Genomic DNA, 23,144 nt, shown 5'->3' with positions numbered 1-23,144 from the left:
GTGGCTCTTCAGGAAATATCACTTCCTTATCAGCCTGCAGTCATCATCTCCGTCTCTATAACCAGGGCATCGCCATACTTTCGTGAGCTGATCTACTGGCTCAAATGTCAAGAGCTTAGGCAGAATGGGGTCTGATTAACGGGGGTTTTCTCCTCTTTCTTTTCTGCGCTCTGCAGCACTTCTCAATCAAGCAAGCCGAAACACGGAGAGGGTGAAACATGCCTCTGTTCGCCATCCGCTTCCCGTAAGATCCACGTGTAGCCGTGTTCGGATGGCTGGCGGCCTCCCACTGTCATGGCTCCCACCCGTCCCCTCTCCATCCCCTGCACTGGGCAGGAGTGGACAAGCCCCCCCGGGGCCCCGGCAATGCACCTCGTTGTTTGAGAGCTGGTACCACGGTTGTTTGCCATACGTGAAGATCTCCCATAACACGACCCCCAAGCTCCAGACGTCACTTTCTGTGGTAAACTTCCTATACATGATGCTCTCTGGGGGCATCCAGCGGATAGGCAGCATCGTGTGACCTCCGACCTGGAAGCAGAAGACAAACGAGGTCGTGATCCTGTCGAGGGGCCAATGGAGGGCAGCTCCCACCCCCGCCAAAGTGAGGAAAAAAAAAAGGCAACGACGCTTTTGTTTTCATCTTGCCCAGCTATTCGGGAGCCTGTAAAACAAACAGCGAAATATCATTTCCTTATCAGCCTGAAGTCATTATCTCCATCAGTACAGACAGAAGGTCAAACATTGGTCACAATCATTTACTTCATGGATTTGGCAAAGAAAACTCCGAAAGGCTAGGAGGCAAGAGCTTGGAGTGGAAATCTGGCTGCTCATCACACCTCCCACTTTGGAGAGACCTAGTAAAGGAGCAATCACCTGGGAGGAGAGAGAGGAATAACGATGATGAGGATGATAATAATGATACTTTTATTAAGTGCTTAGTATATGCATATACATGTACTTCCTCCCCTTTGACTCCACTGAAACTGCCTTCTCAAAAGTTACAAATGAGAAGCAGCGTGGCTCAGTGGAAAGAGCCCGGGCTTGGGAGTCAGAGGTCATGGGTTCAAATCCCAGCTCAGCCGCTTGTCAGCTGTGTGACTTTGGGCAAGTCACTTAACTTCTCTGTGCCTCAGTTCCCTCATCTGTAAAATGGGGATTAAGACTGTGAGCCCCACGTCGGGCAACCAGATCACCTTGTACCCTCCCCAACGCTTAGAACAGTGCTTTACACGTAGTAAGCGCTTAACAAATGCCATTATTATTGTTATTATCATCATCTCCTTCTTGCCAGATCCAGCGGCCTCTACTCCATCCTAATCTTTCACCTCACATCAGCCTTTGACGCTGTCGACCACCCACTTCTCCTGGAAATATTATCCAACCTTGACTTCACTGACACTATCCTCTCCTGGTTCTCCTCCTACCTCTCTGGCCGCTCATTTTCAGTTCTCCTTCGCGGGCTCCTCCTCCGCCTCCCACCCCTTAACGGCGGGAGTCCCTCAGAGTCGGTTCTGGGTCCCCTTCTTTTCTCCATCTTTGACCACTCCCTTGGAGAGCTCCTTCACTCCCATGCCTTCAACTACCATCTATACTTGGATGATTTCCAAGTCTACATCTCCAGCCCTGATCTCTCGCCTTGTCTGCAGTCTCACATGTCTTCCTGCCTTCAAGACATCTCTACGTGGATGTCCCGCCTATACCTCGAATTTAGCATGTTCAATACAGAGCTCCTTATCTTCCCACCCAAACCCTGTCCTCCTCCTGATTTTCACATCGCTGTAGACATCACCACCATCCTCCCTGTCTCGCAAGCCCACAACCTTGGCATTATCCTTGACTCCTCTCCCCCGTACAATCCACATATTCAATCTATCACTAAACTCTGTCAGTTCAATCTTCACAACACTGCTAAAATCCACCCCTTTCTTCTTCACTCAAAGTGCTACCACGTTAATCCAAGCATTTATCCTCTCCCACCTTGATTACTGTATCAGCCTCTTGCTGACCGCCCTCCCTCCTGTCTCTCCCCACTCCAGTCCATACTTCACTCTACCGCCAGGGAAGTTTTCCTACAGAATCATTCAGTCCATGTTTCCCCACTCTTCAAGAACACCCAGTGGTTGCCCATCCAACTCCTCATGAAACAAAAACTCCTTAACATTGGCTTGGAAGCACTCAATCACCTTGGCCCGTCCTATCTCATCTCGCCGATTTCCAACTATAACCTAACAGGCTCAATTTGCTTCTCTAACACCAACGTGCTCACTGCACCTTGCTTTCATCTCTCACCACAGACCCCTTCCCCACATCCTGGCTGGGTCCTAGACCTCCCTCCCCCTTCATATCCACCGGTCTCTCCCTCTTCAAACCCTTATTAAAATCACATCTATTTCAAGTTGCCTTCCCCGACTAAGCCCTCACTTTCCCTCGTCCCTCATCATTCTGCATCGCCCTCACACTCGGATCTGTACCCCTTATTCACCCCACCCTCAGCCCCCCAGCCCTTATTTATCTGTAATTTAATATCTGTCTCCCCCTCTAGACTCCCAGTTCCCAGTAGCCAAGAACGTGTCTACCAAATCTGCTATAGCGTACTCTCTCAAGTGCTTAGTGCAGTGTTCTGCACACAGTAACCGTTCAGTAAATAGGATCCACTGACTTTATGATACACGCACATCTGTGACGGGGCTTAAACGGTGGGTATGTAATCATTTTGGTATTTGTTAAGCACTTACTGTATGCCTAGCACTGTACTAAGGATTGGAATACATACAAGATAATCAGGTCGGGCACAGTCCCTGCCCCACATGAAGCTCACAGTCTCAGTAGGAAGGGAAACGGGGATTGAATCTCCATTTTACACACGAGGAAACTGAGGTACAGAGAAGTGAAGCGACTTCATAATTATAAAGATAATTATGGTGTTTGTTAAGCGCTTACTATGTGCCAACCACCGTTCTAAGCGCTGGGGTAGATGCAAGGTCAGCAGGTTGCCCCACGTGGGGCTCACAGTTTTAATCCCCATTTTACAGATGAGGGAATTGAGGCACAGAGAAGCTAAGTGACTTGCCCAGAGTCACTCAGCTGACAAGTGGTGGAGCCGGGATTAGAACCCACGACCTCTGCCTCCCAAGCCCGTGCTCTTTCCACTCAGCCACGCTGCTTCTCTCGCCCAAGGTCTGACAGCAGGCAAGTGGTTGCGAGCTCCCTCATGCCTAGATGGCGTAGAAGGGCTGAAGTGGTTGGTAGTCGAGGGGCTAAAGAGTTGGGGAGGGGGAGATAAATGAATCACAGAAGGCTTCCTGGCGGAGATAAGATTTCAGATGGGCTTTGAAGATGGACAGAGCTTGGTGAGGGTCCTCCCTGACCGTTTTAGACTGCACAATCTGCTGTGACGATCACCCAGAGAAGTTCAAGATATCCCATATGGTGGACTCGAAGAAGTAGTTTCTGGATAACTCTGTTTGTTCTGCTAAACAAATGTAATTTTTGATTTTTTCCTGTTTTCCCATCTGATCTCTGATTATGGGCCCCGAGTCTCATTGGGTAGATCTTTCATCTCAACGCTGGAGAATTCCTTGCGGGATTTCACCCGTGCTGTCCTAAACAATACCGTCCTTGTTCCTCGGTCAAATGGTTAGTGGTAAGAGAATCTAGCACAAGTTCAGTCAGTGGTCATGCTCTTTCTAAACTTGTGTTTCATTCCCAGTCCTTATCAGAGCTTTACACTATGTCCTGGAGAGAAACGGAATAAACCAACAAACAAACGCACTCTTCATTGTTCCAAACACAGCCCTTCCATGGTTTTGTCCAGCCAAGACAGCATTTCGTAAACACCCGGCAACACAACGAGTTGTTTGTTCTGAGTTGTGTGGCTTGGCACCTACTTCCTCCCCTGCCCAACCATGGAAGTCCGCTACGTCAGATGGAATGTGTCTGAGGGGTGACTAATTATGACCGGATACCGGGACCTCTGGACTCTTCTCCCAGCTTTGCCCCCGATTTAGTTCAGGCATTCCCTCGCGCAGCTCTGAAAAACTATTCAATCTTTCAATAGTATTTACTCGGTGCCACCGCACCAACTCAAGCGTCGCTCCGCGGCCAATGCTCTCACAATCCTTCACGGACCCGGACCACCATAAAGCTCAAACAAAATCCATTCGATCGTAAGCTCCTTGAGGGGAGGGGGTTCTTGTCTTCTAACTCTATTGCACTCTCCCAGTGGCTCAGTAGCAATAATAATAATGATGATGGCATTTGTTAAGCGCTTACTAGGTGTCAAGCACTGTTCTAATCGCTGCGGGTCCCTTGTCCCACACAGGGCTCACAGTCTTAATCCCCGTTTTACAGATGAAGTCACTGAGGCCCAGAGAAATGAAGTGACTTGCCCCAGGTCACACAGCAGACATGTAGCCGAGCCGGGATTAGAACCCAGGTCCTTCTGACTCTCGGCCATGTGCTCTCTCCACTAGGCCATGCTGTTTCTCAAAGTACAATTCCCTTCCCGTAGTGGACTGTAAGTTTCTCGAGGGCAGGGATCATGTCTACTTACTCTGTTCTACTCTCCTGAGGGCTTAGTACAGTGTTCCCCACACAGTAGACTGAAAGCTCCTCCCCCACAGGGAAAGCATCTACTATAATAATAATAATGTTGGTATTTGTTAAGCGCTTACTATGTACAGAGCACCGTTCTAAGCGCTGGGGTAGATACAGGGTCATCAGGTCGTCCCACGTGAGGCTCACGGTTAATCCCCATTTTACAGATGAGGTAACTGAGGCACAGAGAAGTTAAGTGACTTGCCCACAGTCACACAGCTAAGTGGCAGAGCCGGGATTCAAACCCATGACCTCTGACTCCCAAGTCCGGGCTCTTTCCACTGAGCCACGCTGCTTCTCTAAGTACTATCTCTACTCTACTCTCCCAAGTCCTCCATACACGGTTCTCTCCACTGGAGGGGCTCAATAAACATTGCTGGGGGATGAATCGATCAATTAAATCCATTCAATAGTATTTATTGAGCGCTTACTATGTGCAGAGCACTGTACTAAGCGCTTGGAATGTACAAGTCGGCAACAGATAGAGACGGTCCCTGCCCTTTGACGGGCGCACGGTCTAATCGATGGGGACGGCAAGGAGAAGCGATTTGTATGATAGTTCCCCAGGCAATAATTACAATAATAATTATGATACTTGTTAAGCGCCTACTGTATGCCAAGCTAAGTGCTGAGGTAGATGCAAGCAAATCGGGTGGAACACATTCCCTGTCCTACATGGGGCTCACACTCTTAATCCCCATTTTCCAGATGAGGTCCCTGAGGCCCAGAGAAGTGAAGTGACTTCCCAAGGTCACATAGCAGACAAGGAGCCGAGCCGAGTTTAGAACCCAGGTCCTTCTGACTCCCAGGCCTGTGTTCTATCCACTAAGCCCTGCTGCTTCCCATCCCAGTCCCACTGTGACTTTCCCTAGGTCAGTCCTCCTTTTCGCAGCAGGTCCAACCCTGGTTTCCTCCCTTCAAGGGGAACTGTTCATTACTTTTCATTCATTCATTCGATCGTATTTATTGAGCACTTTCTGTGTGCAAATCACTGTTCTAAGCACTTGGAAGAGTACAATATAACAGACAGACATATTCCTGCCCAAAATGAGCCCACAGTCCAGAGGGGGAGACAGATATTAATACAAATAAATACTTTTCCATCACTGGAGTCATCATTAGGGAAGCGGTGTGGCTCAGTGGAAAGAGCCTGGGCTTCGGAGTCAGAGGTCATGGGTTCGACTCCCGGCTCTGCCACTTCTCAGCTGTGTGACTGTGGGCGAGTCACTTCACTTCTCTGGGCCTCAGTGACCTCATCTGGAAAATGGGGATTAACTGTGAGCCTCACGTGGGACGACCCGATTCCCCTGTATCTCCCCCAGCGCTTAGAACAGTGCTCTGCACATAGTAAGCGCTTAACAAATACCAACATTAGTATCATTATCATGGACAATAACTGAAGGGTAGGATTGTCAAAACTCTGCTCCCCGATTCACCCAATGGAGGTGGGATTCCTATCCCCTCCACGTGTTGGGGACACTTGGAGTGACCAGGTGTTAAGTACCTTGTCTACCCAGGATTTGGAACTGGGACGTTTGGAGGAGTCGTCAGAGACAGCGTGGCCTAGTGGAAAGAGCACAGGCCTGGGAGTCAGAGGACCTGGGTTCTAATCCTAGCTCTGCCACTCATCTGCCGTGTGACCTTCGGCGAGTGACTCAACTTCTCTGCGCCTCAGGCACTTCATCTGTAAAATGGGACTGTGAGCCCACTGTGGGAAAGGGACTGTGTCCAATCTGATTATCTTGTGTCCTCCCCAGTGCTTAGTACAGTGCCCGGCACATAGTAATGATAATAATGTTGGTATTTGTTAAGCGCTTACTATGTGCAGAGCACCGTTCTAAGCGCTGGGGGAGATACAGGGGAATCGGGTTGTCCCCCCGTGAGGCTCACAGTTAATCCCCATTTTACAGATGAGGCCACTGAGGCCCAGAGAAGTTAAGTGACTCGCCCACGGTCACACGGCTGATAAGTGGCAGAGCCGGCAGTCGAACCCACGAACTCTGACCCCCAAGCCCGGGCTCTTTCCACTGAGCCACGCTGCTTCTCTGTAAGCATTTAACAGATACCACTAAAAAATGTGGGGATCACCTCCCGGATATCCGCCCACCATTTTAAAAATGGACCTTCTAACACCCCCAACATTTCCCACTCGCTCCCATATTCCCTCTTGTAGCCCGTTACGGATTCTTAGAACAGTGCTTGGCACAGGGTAAGCGCTTAACAAATCCCATCGTTATTACTATCAGAGAGCTGTGAGACCATCTTCAGATTAGGACATTTACTCACTGGACTAGCGATAACTTGTTTGGAAGCAAAACATTTTACTCCCTTAGAAACACATGGGTCTGCACAGGGGCAAAGGGCAAGTGCCATTAAGAGATGATTAGTTGTAAGAGGCTTTTGGTCTCATTAAATATTTAAGTAGCTCTTAGACCTGCTCATCACACCCTCTCCACAATTGGTTTGTTTCAGCAGTTTCCCCCACTACTAACCTTAAAAATTCATGAAAGCTGTAAACTTTGAAAAATGGTTATACCTTATTTACTTATTTATTATGTGTCCCAGCTGTAATGTGAGGTTTTAAGAACAATTTACATAAAATGTCTCCCTCAAACCCTGTGGACCCGTGGTGGTCAAGCTGTGGATGGGCGGACTCACGGCAGGAAGATAAATACTGGTAATCCGGTGTTCAGAAATGCCGGGGGTGGTGCTAATAATCATATTGATGATAATCGTGGTATTTGTTAAACGCTTACTATGTGCCAAGCACGGTACTAAGTGCTGGGGCAGATATAAGATCATCAATTCCCACATGGGGCTCGCTGTCAGAGTAGGAGGGAGAACAGGGAATGATAATGATGTCGGTATTTGTTAAGCGCTTACTACGTGCCGAGCACTGTTCTAAGCGCTGGGGTAGATACGGGCTAATCGGGTTGTCCCACGTGGGGCTCACAGTTAATCCCCATTTTACAGATGAGGGAAATGAGGCACAGAGAAGGGAAGTGACTTGCCCACAGTCACACGGCTGACAAGGGGCAGAGCCGGGATTCGAACCCATGACCTCTGACTCCCAAGCCCGGGCTCTTGCCACTAAGCCACGCTGGTAATGAATCCCCATTTTGCGGACGATGGAAGTGAGGCACCGAGAAATGAAGGGAAAGAGCAGCGTGGACCAGTGGATAGAGTCAGTGGACCAGTGGATAGAGTCAGGGTTCTAAACCTGGCTCCGCCTCCTGTCTGTTGTGTGATCTTGGGCAGATCGCTTCACTTCTCTGTGCCTCAGTTCCCTCATCTGTAAAAGAGGGATTCAAAACCTCTTCCCCTGCCTACTTAGATTGTGAACCCTGTGCAGGATAGGGACTGCCTGACCTGATGATCGCGTATCCTCCCCGGCGTTTAGAACAGTGCTGGGCACACAGTGAGCACTTAATTACCACGAGTGTTATCATTATCAATACTTGCCCGAGGTCACAAAGCAGACAAGCGGCAGAGCCGACATTAGAACCCAGCTCCTCCGACTCCCAGGTCTTGGCTCTTTCCACTAGGCCACACTGGAACGGCTTCCAGGGGGAGGGGTTTGATCCCCAACCTGGTCTCTCTCTCCAATAATGTTGTGAGTCAGTGAGCACAGCGGCTCCAGGTTGTAGCACTTCCCACTCTCTCTTTCAGATTAAGAGCCGATAATTGGGTTGGCATGGGGAAAAAAACATTCATTACCATCTAAATGATTCCCCTCATTAGCATTAGCAGTAATAACCTGGTCATTAGTAAGTGATGAAGTGAACCCAAGTCCAGTAAGGACTGGTAAAGAGCCAGTTCTGAGCCTTCCTAGCGGAAGAAGGGACGGGTTGGACTTTTGTGCGCTGAAACAACAGAAAATGGAGGCAATCTCTCAGGGAATTAATCAATCCGTCAGTCAAATTTACTGAGAGCTTCCGGTGTGCACAGCACTGCATTCATTCTTAGGGGACGCTTGAGAAACAGTGCGGCCCGGTGGGAAGAACACGGGCCCGGGAGTCAGAGAACTCCTATTCCCGGCTCTGACACTTGCCTGCTGTTGGACCTCGGGCAAGTTTCTTAACTGCTCCCTGCCTCAGTTTCCTCATCTGTAAGATGGGGATCCGACACCTGCTCTCCTTCCTCCTTCGGCTGTGAGCCCCCCGTGCGCCGGAGACTGCGTCTGATGGGATCCACCTGTGTCTATCCCAGCGTTTAGAACAGACACGGAGCAAACGCTTAACGAATACCACGATGGTAATGATGATTATTATTAATGCAAAAAACCAAAATTGATGATGATGGTATTGTTAAGCACCTTACTATGTGTCAAGCGCTGTATTAATCACGGGGGAAGATACATGGTAATCAGGTTGGACACAGTCCCTGTCCCACGTGGGGCTCACAGTCTTAATTCCAGGATGAGATGCAAAGAGGCACAGAGAAGTGAAGTGCCTTGCCCTAGGTCACCCGGCAGACAAGTGGCGGAGCCAGGATGAAAACCCATATCCTTCCGATTCCCGGGCCCGGGCTCTATCCATTAGCCCACGTTGCCACTAGCCCAAGTGGACACATTCCCTGCCCACAAAGGGCTCATTGACTAGACGAGAAATCACACCCTTCGGTGCCCACGGGGCGGAGGAGCAGGAACTTTGGTCCTCTTGTTGCCAGTGGCATTTTGGGCAAAGCCTTTTCCTTCTCAGCCCCCTCTGAGGTAGACAGAAACAGAAGTCGCTCAGTACTGAGTGAGTGGCATAATGCTACTCATCGAGTGCTCGCTGAGTGGACTGTACTAAACGCCTGGGAGATCCACCGGAGATCGTAAGGACTCGTAGCCTTTAGCTCCTTGTTCTGAAAAGAAGGGTGGCTCTGTGGACAGAGCACGGGCCTGGGAGTCAGAAGGACCTGGGTTCTAATTCCCGCTCCGCCACCTGTCCGTTGTGTGACCTTCAGCAAGTCGCTTGACTTCTCTGTGCCTCGGTTAGCTCATCTGTAAAATGGGGATTGAGACTGTGAGCCCCGCGTGGGACAGAGACCGTGTCCAACCCGGTTTGCTTGTATTCACCCCAGTGCTTAGAACAGAAGCTGGCACGTAGTAAGGTGCTTAACAGATACAATTGGAGAAGCAGCGTGGCTCAGTGGAAAGAGCACGGGCTTTGGAGTCAGGGCTCATGAGTTCGAATCCCAGCTCTGCCACTTGTCGGCTGTGTGACTGTGGGCAAGTCACTTAACTTCTCCGTGCCTCAGTTCCCTCATCTGTAAAATGGGGATGAAGACTGTGAGCCCCACGTGGGACAACCTGATTCCCCTATGTCTACCCCAGCGCTTAGAACAGTGCTCGGCACATAGTAAGCGCTTAACAAATACCAACATTATTATTATTACAATTATTATTTGAATCATTATTATTCAGCACCATCCTGGGTCACTTCCATCAGTTCAGAGCTGCCCAGAATTGTTCAATCAATGGCTTTTGAGTGCTGTGTGCAAAGCACTGTACTAAGTGCTTAGGAGAGTACAATATAACAGAGGTGGAATACACATTTCCTGCCAACAAGGAGCTTATAGTCTAGAGCTCTACAGTCTAGAGAAGTTTGGTTAGGCACTGATGTGGGGCGCGGGGAACAAAATGGGCTCCAGAAGCAGGGGACCAAGTGTCTGCCTGCAGAGCCCGGGCCTGGGAGTCAGAAGGACCTGAGTTCTAATCCTGCCTCTGCCACTTCTCTGCCGTGTGACCTGGGCAAGTCACTTCATTTCTCTGGCCTCGGTTCCCTCATCTGTAAATTGGGGGTTAAGACTGTGACCCCCAGGTGGGATAGGGACAGGGTCCAACTTGATTATCTTGCATCTACCCCAGCTCTTAGAACAGTGCCTGGCACATAGAGAAGCAGCGTGGCTCAGTGGAAAGAGCACGGGCTTTGGAGTCAGAGGTCATGGGTTCGAATCCCGGCTCGGCCACTTGTCAGCTGTGTGACTGTGGGCAAGTCACTTAACTTCTCTGTGCCTCAGTTCCCTCATCTGTAAAATGGGGATTAAGACTGTGAGCCCCACGTGGGACAATCTGATTCCCCTGTGTCTACCCCAGCGCTTAGAACAGTGCTCGGCACATAGTAAGCGCTTAACAAATACCAACATTATTATTATTACATAGTAAGCACTCAACAACAAATACCACAATTATTATTATTATTATCATCCTGCTACACTCTACATTACTGATGGTACTACCTTTCATTTTCCCGAAGTTCTTTCACACCGCTTAGCTCATTATGTCTCGTAACATCCCCGGGAGGTAGAGAGAAGCCAAGGTCTTATCCCCATTGCACAGAAGAGGAAACTGAGGCCCAGAGAGGTAAAGGCACCCGTCCGAGGTCACACAGCGGGCCAGCGTGCAGAGCCGGGACAAGACCTAGACCCTTTCCATTAGCCCAGGTTTCCTCCCATCCTCTGATCCGATTAGCTCTTTTCCACGTTTACCCTTGCCTCCCTCCGTGGATTTCAGGACGCTTTAGCATCGATCCTATAAACGGCAAGATCCGACGTCCGCCCTTGCGTTGGAAAACTCACTTACCCCTCCCACCGAGTCATTCCCCATTTGAAATACGAAGCCAAAATTCAACCCTAAAGTCCTCAAATTTCCCCTGCTTCCTTCCCCCACCACCAACGCCCTCAAGTCACCCTTAACAACATTAATGAGCGTTATCCGACTGGATCAGTGGCGAGATCCGGCTTCCGAGAGCACTAATATTATATCCCGGTCTGGTCCGTGGCTGTCGGGCACTAGCCTCCACTTAGGAACGCTAAGTTGTAAATTCAAGGGGCGTGTATTTCATCTTCTGGGCTCCCTGTTGCTAAGGTTATGCCAAACTTCTGCGCACCGTTTCTTTCACAGGAGAGATGGGTTTGTGGGTGCCGCTTCCACTGTTGAACTTGTCCTGAAGCTCCGCAGAGTTTCTGGTTAAAAATCATGGTTCACTTCAGGTTCTAGGGAAAGGAAGTAGCCGATCGCAGAAGAAGAAAACATAAACGAGTCTGACAGAATTATCTCATCAGTGCCTACTTCAAGATGATTGTATTACGGTGATTGTGTTACGCACCCAAAACGTTAATGCTGAATTGTTCCACAGCGGATAGCTCAAGGAGGATGATACGCCGGGTTGTCCTCAGGAAAAAAAGCAACGTGACTTCAAACGCCACGGTGCAGAGAATTGCTTTCACAACTCCCCAGACTTGCGACCGGCTGAAATCCTGTCCCACTGCTGCGCAGCGTTTCCGATGAAAATACCGTTGGGGTTTTCTCCTCGGTTCCTTGTATCTAGCTCCCATCCAATTACCTACCGGCAGGAAGCTCTCTCTTTCTTAGGGTATTTCTTAAGCACTTACTGTGTGCCAGCCGCTGTACTAAGCACTTGGGTAGAGATGAGCTAATTAGGTCGAACACAGTCCATGTCCCACATAGGGGTCACGGTCTTCATCCCCTTACTACAGATGAAGTAACCGAGGCACAGAGAAGCGAGGCGACTTGCCCGACGTCACACAGCAGACGAGCGACAGAGATGGGATTCAAATCCAGGTCCTTCTGACTCCCAGGCCCGTGGTCTATCCACTAGGCCATGCCGCTGCTTCTCTCCGGTTGCAGTTTTTGCCGCTGAGGAACAGGACCGCTAGGACCAGGGTGACTGTAACGTGGTTTCCAATCTTTCTCCTGGGACCTTAGGTCCACGGTGATGACGGCGAGGGGAAGGGGGATAATGCAATTTTGCCGTGGAAAACATTGTCTTCTAACTGGGGGGTGGCTCTCCAAAGGTTTCTTCAACGGTTGAGTTTGGAAAGGAGGGCTTCCCTGCCTGTACCACTGGATATTTTCCAGAAGCTTCAATCAGTCAGGGCTATTTATTGAGCACGTACCGTTTGCAGACCACTGTACTAAGCAGCTGGGAGAGTCCCATTCAACCGAGTTGGTAGACTTCCCCGTATGAAGGTAGAGGTTTGCTTCCCCCAGAGAGACCGGGGTAGACCCCTGTTGGCCATCTATCTTTTCGGAGAACCCAGTGGATAAAAATGAGCTGGGCCCTGAAAGAAAGGCTGGTTCCACTGAACGATGGAAAGTTGGACTCTAACAACATCTACTAATTCCGGCTCTGCCACTCATCCGCTGTGAGACCTTGGGCAAGTCAATTAACTTCCCTGTGCCTCAGTTCCCTCATCTGTAAAATGAGCATTAAGACTGTGAGCCCCATGGGGGACAGGGACTGCGTCCAACCCGATTTGCTTGTATCCGCCCCGATGCTTAGTACAGTGTCTGGCAGATAGTAAGGGCTTAACAAATACCACACGTTATTATTATTATTACATCTCTGGAAGTGAACGGGTCTCCGCGGCTAAACCCTCTTCTCCCCCCTCTCCCTCTGCTCCTCCCCCTCTCCCGTCCCATCCCCTCGGCACCGTACCCGTCCGCTCGACTGTATATATCTTCATCACCCTATTTATTTTGTTAATGAGATGTACCTCACCCCGATTCTATTTATTTGCTATTGTTTTAATGAGACGTTCATCCCCTCGATTCTATTTATCGCCATCGTTCTCGTCCGTCCGTCTCCCCCGATTAGACCGTGAGCCCGTCAGAGGGCAGGGACTGTCTCTATCTGTTACCGATTCGTCCATTCCAAGCACTCAGTACAGTGCTCTGCGCATAGTAAGCGCTCAATAAATACTATTGAATGAATGAAAGTCACTTCACTTCTCCGGGCCTCAGTTACCTCATCCGGAAAATGGGGATGAAGACTGTGAACCCCGGGTGGGACGGGAGCTGTGTCCAACCCGATTTGCCTGTATCCACCCCAGCGCTTAGTACAGTGCCAGGCACAGAGTAAGCGCTCCGCAAATACCACAGTTAGTACTGAGGGGGGAAAACCGAGACCGGAAGCCACGAGGGCGGCACCGAGCAAGGACTGCATTGGACTAATTGTCGGCACTCAGATCCCCGGGGAGCGGGGAATACATCACCGAAGGGAAAAACCAGAGAGCAACAACCAGTAGCCGATTTGTAATTTTTTTTTCTTTAAAGTGACACCCGTTTCCAATTTAAACCGTAAATAAGGAATGGAGGCAGAAGCGCGGGAAGCACGGGGTAATGAACATATGGGAGACGTTACAGGGGAAAGCCACCGAAGCCAAGATTCTCAGGCTTGAGCCACACCTCGGCAGGTTCCTCCGGGAGCGGACTTCGACAGACCTGGGGAAAAGCGGTCGTGTGGAGAAAGGAGGCAGTAGAAGCAAAGTGCAGAGGACTGGCCACAGCAGAATTTGCCTGCCTTTGTTCTCGCCTCCGTCGACATCATCATCATCGTCTCTATGACGACGACTCTGTCCTCGAGGAGTTTCCGATCTAACATGTCGGTAGCTCCTTCAACGATGCATTCCCACCTGTCACTGCGTGCCCGGAGCCGCACCGCCGAGCTCTTTTCCAAGCGGCACTCCTCCACGGCAGGAAATTTCCTCTCCGGCCGCTGTTGGGTTCATAAGAACTTAAACCCATGCTCTACGGTGGCATGGCCTAGTGGATAGAGCGCGGGCCTGGGAGTCGGAAGGACCCGGGTTCTAATCCCGGATTTGCCACTTGTCTGCTGCGTGACCTTGGGCAAGTCATTTAACTTCTCTGGGCCTCGGTTCCCTCATCTGAAAATAGGGATGAAGACTGGGAGTCCCATGTGGGACAGGGGCTGTGTCCAACCTAATTAGCTTGTACCTACCCAGAGTTTAGAACGATGCTTGACACATAGTAAGTGCTAAACAGACACCACCGCTCTTCAAAAGTGGTGCCTAAGGGTCCTCGGAGGGACATATGTTGACTGCCCTCCTCATTAGAGATGTATGATCTAACAATAACTTTTCCCCCTATCATCGCTAACTTTTTTTCCCTCTAATTACGGGCCTTTCATTCATTCATTCAGTAGTATTTATTGAGGGCTTACTATGCGCAGAGCACTGTACTAAGCGCTTGGAATGGACAAATCGGTAACAGATAGAGGCTTTCATCCATGGATCTATCCAGACACTTCTCTCTGTTCGATCATCACTGCTGTCATATGGGACCAAAGACTGTAATAATAATAATAATAATGACGCTGGTATTTGTTAAGTGCTTATTTTGTGCCAACCACTGTTCTAAGCGCTGGGATAGATCCAAGGTTCTCAGGTTATCCCACATGGGGCTCACAGTCTTAATCCCCATTTTACAGCTGAGGTAACTGAGGCACAGAGTAATAATAATAATGTTGGTATTTGTTAAGCGCTTACTAAGTGCAGAGCACTGTTCTAAGCGCTGGGGCAGGTACAGGGTCATCAGGTTGTCCCACGTGAGGCTCACAGTCTTAATCCCCATTTTACAGATGAGGTGACTGAAGCACAGAGATGGAGCACAGAGAAGTGAAGTGACTTGCCCACAGTCACACAGCTGCCAAGTGGCAGAGCCGGGATTCGAACCCATGACCTCTGACTCCCAAGCCCGGGCTCTTTCCACTGAGCCACGCTGCTTCTCAGTAGTTAAGTGACTTGCCCAAAGTCACACAGCTGACAATTGGCGGAGCCGGGATAAGTTAGCAACCTATAAATTAGCATAGGTTAGCAACCTATGGTATTTATTAAGTGCTTATCATTTCATAAGCAGCTTGGCCTAATGGAAAGAGCATGTGTGTGGGAGTCAGCGACCCTGGGTTCTAATTCCAGCTCCGCCGTTTACCTGCCGTGTGACCCTGGTCAAGTCTCTTGACTTCTCTGGGCTTCCGTTCCCTCGTCTGCAAAGTGGGGATTCAATAGCTCGGTAAATACCACCGCCTGATAGCCGTACTTTTACTGTATACAGAATGTTTAGTAATGTTGGCATTTGTTAAGCGCTTACTATGTGCAGAGCACTGTCCTAAGCACCGGGATAGACACAGGGTCATCAGGTCGTCCCACGTGAGGCTCACAGTTAATCCCCATTTTACAGATGAGGGAACTGAGGCACCGAGAAGTTAAGTGACTCGCCCACAGTCACACAGCCGACAAGTGGCAGATCCGGGATTCGAACCCATGACCTCTGGACTCCCAAACCCGGGCTCTTTCCACTGAGCCACGCTGCTTCTCTGTTTAGTACTGTGGACTAAGTGCTTGGAAGAGTCCGACAGAGTTGGTAGATACGTTCCCTGCCCACAAGGAGCTGGCTCAACGTCACACGGCTGACAAGTGGCGGATCCGGGATTAGAACCCGGGTCTTTCTGACTCTCAGGCCCCAGGGTCTATCCGCTAGGCCACGCCGCTCCTGGGTAGGTCACGGCAGTAGCCAAAGGACAACAATTCTCCAGGCCCGGCCTCGCACTCTATCCCCCGGGAGCCCGGATCGCCGGGCCCCCTCGCCCGTGAGGGGCAGGAAGCCAAGCCACGGGCGCTTCCCCGCAAGGACGACGAAGGACCCGGTCCGCATTGGTCCGGGCTAGACGAATCGACGACACTGTCGTGAGGAAAACAAACCGAGCGGCCCGTTCCGTCTTCCTCGGGAAACCACGTTTTGTCCAAGGCACTGAAGGTCACGGAAGGACATCACTCACGCTCTGTTCCGGGACGGAGAAGAGGAAAGGGAAGGCAGGTCGTCCGTGGGAATCTAGACGGATTTCCTCGCTCAGCCTAGCAAGGCAGCACCACAAGAGGGAGCGTCCTGCAACCACTCGGTTATTTTAGCTCTCAACGCTAAGCCGATGAAAGACAACCTGGTAGATGGAAAGCTCCTTGAGGGCAAGGAGGGATTGTGTCTGGCACTCCCCCCCTTTCATTCCACCTTCCTCCACTGCCGGCTGCCAGCCCCGTCTTACTTCAGCCAGCTTATTTCACCGGAAAAACAGCTGCCTCTGTGGCAACGTGAGGAGAGGGGATTTGCTCTTGACAGCAAGTGAGTTACTCCATCTTTCTTCCTCCTCTCTCCCTTGTTAACAGTAATAGTCACTATTATTACTACGGTATTCGTTATGCGATTACTACGCGTCACGCACCGTTCTCAGCGCTGGGATAGAAACGGTTTATCGGTTCGGACGCGTTCCCTGTTCCCCTTGGGGCTCACCGTCCAACGGATGAGGGAACTGAGGCTCTGAGAAGTTAAGTAACTTTCCCAAGGTTGCACAGGGGGAAAATGGCAGAGCAGGGACTGGAATCCAGGTCCTCTGACTCCGGGCCCGGGCTCTTTCCACTAGGCCGTGCTGCTTCTCTACTAGGCCACGCTACAGAGTCCTCCCGATCCTGGTCCGTGACTATTTGCCGCTAGCCACTCCCCCCACCCCCACACCCTTGGGAGCACCCGAGTCGCCCCTAGAAAGGGAGAGAAATACCCAGTTGGTTGCCCATCCCGAATGAATATTTGTCACCAACCTATTCCGGGGTGGGGGTTGGGGGGAAGAGTCTCCAGACCTTCCCCTAGCGAATAAAAACCGAGCCGGAGCAGCCGAAAACCATTCCCAGCTCCGCGATTGTCTTTAGTGATGAGGGGGAGAGAGAAACCAGAGAAAATGCATTCCAGCCAAGATTTACACAACACATGGAAAAAGCAGGCCATCCGGCAGTCAGCGGAAATCGTATGGAAAAATACCGATGAAATTTGAGGTCAGTATTAGTAAAAGACCGGGGTGGGACCGTCTTGGGTTTCCAAAGGATTTTCTCCTGCCACACTGGAACAACACTGTGATCGACGGTCACTCAGTTGCCTACCCAAATCAAATCACTGAGGGATCGCTGTCCCTTGAAAGCAGCAGAAACCACTCCCCGTGGGTAAAATCCGAACTCATCTGAATAGGAGTTAAAAGTAAGAACCAAAGACAGTCAGAGTGAAAAGCAGCGCGCATCAGCCAGAGCAGCCGCGGCAGCCGCATCAAAGACGCACACTCAGAGCTGAAACACGAGTCTTCAAAGGGTCAGGTTTTTAATGATCTCTGCTAATGGAAACTCACCCGGTGGAGAGTCGGGTGTATTCTAATTGGGTTCTTCACAGACTCTGACGATGATTATTTTGCCTTTATCTAGCGCGTATTTGGTTTGGGGGAAAGGTTAGAGAAATCGGGATGATTTAGAAGCGAGAACAAAAGGCTTTGGGGACGACCTATTCGATCTCTCCCAAAACGTGGAGGTCTATTACGGGGAAAGCGGTGATCAAATCTGTTCGACACCGGGGGCAGAACTGGAAGAAATGAGGGAAGATTGCCGTGTGAGGAATTGAGGTTACAAAGAAAGAATTTCTAATCCAAAAGTTGGTTACTTATTAGAGGGTTTCATCCAGAGCGGCAGCAGAATGGTCTTACCCGGGAAGGCTTAAAGAATAGGGAAGACTTCTTCTTCCCTGATCCTGATTATCATTATTAATAATAGTGATAGTATTTGCTAAGGGCTTATTATGTGCCAGGCACTGTGCTAAGAGCTGGGGCGGATGCAAGTCAATAGGGTTGGACGCAGTCCCTGACCCAAGACTCGCAGTCTCAATCTCCATTTTGCAGATGAGATAACTGAGGCACAGAGAAGTGAAGTGACTTGCTCTAGGTCACACAGCAGACGTTTGGCGGAGCCAGGATTAGAACCCATTACCTTCTGAATCCCATCACTTCCTCATCCTTTAGCCTCCCCAATTTCCACTTCACCACTTCTGCATCACCTAAACTTTTGGGAAAATCCCCGCACACGCCCCCTCCCCCCCCGACCCCCCCCCCCCCGACTCCATAGCCCTTAGGTACATTTCTTTTTACTCTATTACTTCTTCCTGTCTCTAATTTATTTTAGTGTCCTTCTCCCCAACTAGGTCGTAGGTTCCTTGAGGGCAAGATCATGCCTACCGATCTCTGGCCTGGAATGCCCTCCCTCCTCATATCCGACAGACGATTACCCTCCCCCGCTTCAAAGCCTCTTCCAAGAGGCCCTCCCTGATTAAGTTCTCCTTTCCTTTTCTCCCACTCCCTTCTGCATCGCACTGACTGGCTCCCTTTATTCACCCCTCCCTCAGCCCCCACAGCACTTACGTACATATCTTTAATTTATTTATTTCTATGAATATCTGCCTCCCCCTTGAGAGCGTATGCTTCAGGGGAATATATCTACCAACTCGGTTAGATCTTACTCTAAGAGCTTAGTACAGTGTTTGCACACAGTTGAGCGCTCAATAAACACGATGGATTGATTGGTTGACCATCAGTGTTGTCTTTCTTGCAAAATCCAATGACCCCCTCTCCATCCTAATCCTCCTTGACCTTTCTACTGCCTTTGACAGAGAAGGAGCACGGCTCAGTGGAAAGAGCGCGGGCTTGGGAGTCAGAGGCCGTGCGTTCTAATCCCGGCTCTGCCCCTCGTCAGCCGTGTGATTTGGGGCAGGTCACTTAACTTCTCGGTGTCTCGGTTACTTCATCTGTAAAATGGGGACTAAGACTGTGAGCCCCACGTGGGACAACCCGAACCCTGTATCTACCCCAGCGCTTAGAAGAACAGTGCTTTGCACATCGTAAGCGCTTAACAAATACCACGATTACGTGCCATTATCATTACTTGACACTATGGGCCGCTTCCTTCTCCTAGAAACATTATCTAACCTTGTTTTCATTGAGACTGTCCTTTCCTGGTTCTCCTCTTATCTCTCCGTACGTGCCTTTCAAGTCTCTTTTGCTGGCTCCCCCACCGCCTCTCCCCCTCCAACTGTGGGTGTCCCTCAAAGCCCGGATCTAGGTCCCCTTTTATTCTCCATCTCCATCCACTTCCTTGGAGAACTCATTCATTCCACACGCTCCAGCCCCGCTCTCTCTCCTTCTCCGCGGTCTCACGTTTCCCCCTGCCTTCAGGACATCCCTACTTCGATGCGTCGCCACCGCCTCCAACTCGGCATATCCAAAACAGAACTCCCCATCTTCCCACTCAAACTCTGTCTTCTCGATTTTCCCATCACTGTAGACAGCACCACCGTCCTCCCTGTCTCACAAGCCCGTAACTTTGGCGTCATCCTCGATTCGTCTCGTTCACCCATTCAATCTGTCCTGAACTCCTATCAGTTCTACCTTCACGACATCTCTAGAATCGGCCTTTTCCTCTCTATCCGAACTGCTGCCAAGCTAATCCAAGCACTCGCCAGTTCCTACCTTGACTACGACACTAGCCTCCCCGCTGACCTCCCTACCTCCTGTCTCTCCTCTCTTCAGTCCCTATTTCACTTTGCTGCCCAGATCGATTTTCTGAGAAGCACAGCGTAGTAGACAGAGCACGGACCTGGGAGTCAGGTCATGGGTTCTAATGCTGGCGACACCACTTGTCTGCTGTGTGACCTCGGGTGAGTCGCTTCACTTCTCTGGGCCTCAGTTACCTCATCTGTAAAACAGGGATGGAGACTGTGAGCCCCATCTGGGACAGCGCTTAGTACAGTGCCTGGCACATAGTAAGCTCTTAACAATTTCATCATTATTATTATTTTAAAAAACATTCAGTCCATATCTTCCCACTCCTCAAAATCCTCCAGTGCTTGCTCATCCACCTCTGCATCAAAGAGAAATTCCTTACCATGGGCTTTAAACTTTTACCTCTCTGATCTCCTACTACTTTCCAACCTGCACACTTCATTCCTCCAACACCAACCTGCTATCTATCAATTGATACATAGAGAAGCAGCGTGGCTTAGTGGAAAGAGCCCGGGCTTGGGGGTCGGAGGCCGTGGGTTCTAATCCTGGCTCTGCCACTTGTCAGCTGTGTGACTTCGGGTGAGTCACTTAACTTCTCTGTGCCTCAGTTACCTCATCTGCAAAATGGGGATTAAGACTGTGAGCCCCATCTGGGACAACCTGCTTATCTTGGAACTACCCCAGCGCTTAGAACAGTGCTTGGCACATAATAAGCGCTTAACAAATACCATCGTTATTATTCCGGCGCTTGACATAGTAAGCGCTTAACAAACACCATTATTATTATCATTATTATTATGTCACTTAACTTCCCTGTGCCTCAGTTACCTCATCTGTAAAATGGGGATTAAGATTGTGAGCTTCACGTGGGACAACCTGATGACCCTGTATCTCCCCCAGCGCTTAGAACAGTGCTCTGCACATAGTAAGCGCTTAACAAATACCAACATTATCATTATTATTATCATTATCCTCTGTTCTTTGAACTCATCCATCTTCCCACCGACCCCATCCCCGAATCTCACCCAGACCTAGAACTCCCTCCCTCCTCCTTCCGTATCTGACAGTCTACCACCCCTCCACCTTCCAAAACCCACCTAAAATCACAACTCCCTGACTCAGCATTCCTTTCCCCTCTCCACCCTCCCCCCGCATCGACTGTATGCTTGGAGGTGCCCCCCTTCAAAAAAAATGTTGGTATTTGTTAAGCGCTTACTACGTGCAGAGCACTGTTCTAAGCGCTGGGGGAGATACAGGGTAATCAGGTTGTCCCACGTGGGGCTCACAGTCTTCATCCCCATTTTCCAGATGAGGTCACTGAGGCCCAGAGAAGTGAAGTGACTCGCCCACAGTCACACAGCTGATAAGTGGCAGAGCCGGGAGTCGAACCCATGACCTCTGACTCCCGAGCCCGGGTTCTTTCCACTGAGCCACGCTGCTTCTCACTCACAGTCTTAATGCCCATTTTACAGATGAGGTAACTGAGGCACAGAGAAGTTAAATGACTTGCCCAAAGTCACATAGCTGACAAGCGGCGGAGCTGAGACTTGAACCCATGAACCCTGAGTCCCCAGCCCGTGCTCTTTCCACTGAGCCACGCTATTTCTCTAAGCACGTTGATACTCACCCCAACCCCCAGCACTTATGAAAATATCCTTATACTCCCCTATCTGTGATGTATTTTAATGACTGTCTTCCCATTTAATAATAATAATAATAATAACAATGCCATTGGTATTTGTTAAGCGCTTACTACGTGCAGAGCACTGTTCTAAGCGCTGGGGTAGATACAGGGGAATGAGGTTGTCCCACATGAGGCTCCCAGTCTTCATCCCCATTTTACAGATGAGGGAACTGAGGCACAGAGAAGTGAAGTGACTCGCTCACAGTCGCACAGCTGACAAGGGGCAGAGTCGGGATTCGAACCCATGACCTCTGACTCCCAAGCCCGGGCTCTTGCCACTGAGCCGCGCTGCTTCTCAAGTCTCATTTAGTGAGACGACAGTCTCATTTAGACTGTCAGCTCCACCGGGGCAGGGATGGCATCGAACTACTCTGTTGCACTGTACTTTCCCAAGCACTCAGCACAGTGCTCTGCACGCGATAAGCCCTCGATAAATACCGGTGATCGGTGAACATCTCCTTGCAGATAAAAGTCCATCAATCACCGGTATTTCTAGAGCCCCAAGCGACTGTACAGCCAAGCGCTTCGGAGAATACGACAAATGGAAAAGGCATATTTCCTGTGCTCTAGGAGCTGACGATCTAACGAGAATTCCCTCAATTCATTTATTCATTAGCGTCTGTCTCCCTCTCTAGACTGTAAGCTCATTGCGGGCAGGGAATGTGTCTGTTTATTGTTATAGCGCACTCTCCCGAGTGCTTAGTACGGTGCTCTGCACACAGTAAGCGCTCAATAAATACAAATTAAACGAATGAATGAATAAGGAAAGCAAAGAAGGAGCCAGTGAGGATCCTCCGGGAGAGCAGTGCCAAATATGATACGATTCCGGGCCAATCGGGAGCCCGGCCTGATGATCCACTTGGATGGCAATAGCAACCTCATCTGCTGGAGATTCGCTCTTCTTTGTTGTATTGAGAACAAAAGACGCAAAGCCATGTAATAACAGATAGCACAGTTATTAACGTTAAGTGCTAACTATGTGCCAAGCATTAGGTTACACGCTGGGGCAGGGCCAAGATAAAAAGGTATAGAGTTTGCGGAGTTTTCCTCCCGACGGTCATCGGTTCGCTTTGTGTAGAGTCGGGTGATTTTTCCTTCCCCTGACAAGAGACGGTTTTCTGTTGTTGGTAGTGGTGGTGTTTTTTCTAGCTTTAATTTTGAGAAATCAAAAAGTGAAAATCGCCAAAGAAGATTACAGATTGAGCTGGGACCTTTCGGCTGGCTGGTAGGGACGCAGCCTGAAGGCTCGGCAGCGATGAAGAATACAAGCGAGGCTTTCCTCTAATTATAATGATCTCTGTTTTAATGATCAAATGTATTAATGGTATCCCAGCTAAAAACATTAAAAATACAATGTTCTCCTTGACAGCATCTCTTTTAACACAACATGGGGCTCCTAATCACCAGTGCAGAGGAAAGGTAACTCCTTTAATAACTTTCAGAGATAAAGGATCTAACTCCGAGTTTGGATGCTGGGATTCCGTAACGAATTTGGAAGGGCTAAGTGGGAAGAAAGATGGTTTCCTTAGGGTATGGAATTCTGGGAAGGTTGCCATCGCCCGTCTCATCTCAAGGGTCACTCGCAAATTCAATACCGCCAACTCTTAGCTACGTCAGAATGAATTAATCGGCCCACTTGATTTCTTAGCTCCCTCCGCCCCCCCCCCCCCCCGCAGCTGGTTACTGGACACTTGCGA

At 49.9% G+C, this 23,144-nt stretch overlaps 1 protein-coding gene across 7 annotated transcripts in view; it reads right to left on the bottom strand.

Annotated features, from left to right (window-relative positions):
• Positions 1 to 23,144, bottom strand: part of NTRK2 (neurotrophic receptor tyrosine kinase 2) — a 356,778-nt gene that overhangs the window by 6,233 nt on the left and 327,401 nt on the right. For all 7 annotated transcript variants that reach the window (XM_029055020.2, XM_029055014.2, XM_029055018.2 and 4 more), the window contains one exon: positions 373 to 531. In XM_029055020.2, the coding sequence (XP_028910853.1) occupies positions 373 to 531 (159 nt within the window). The remainder of the gene's footprint in view (positions 1 to 372; positions 532 to 23,144) is intronic.

This window comes from Ornithorhynchus anatinus, chromosome X5, assembly GCF_004115215.2.
Source record: "Ornithorhynchus anatinus isolate Pmale09 chromosome X5, mOrnAna1.pri.v4, whole genome shotgun sequence".
Lineage (NCBI taxonomy): Eukaryota > Metazoa > Chordata > Mammalia > Monotremata > Ornithorhynchidae > Ornithorhynchus > Ornithorhynchus anatinus.
Note: the sequence above shows the minus strand (reverse complement) of the source record. Positions and strands in the feature narration are given on the sequence as shown.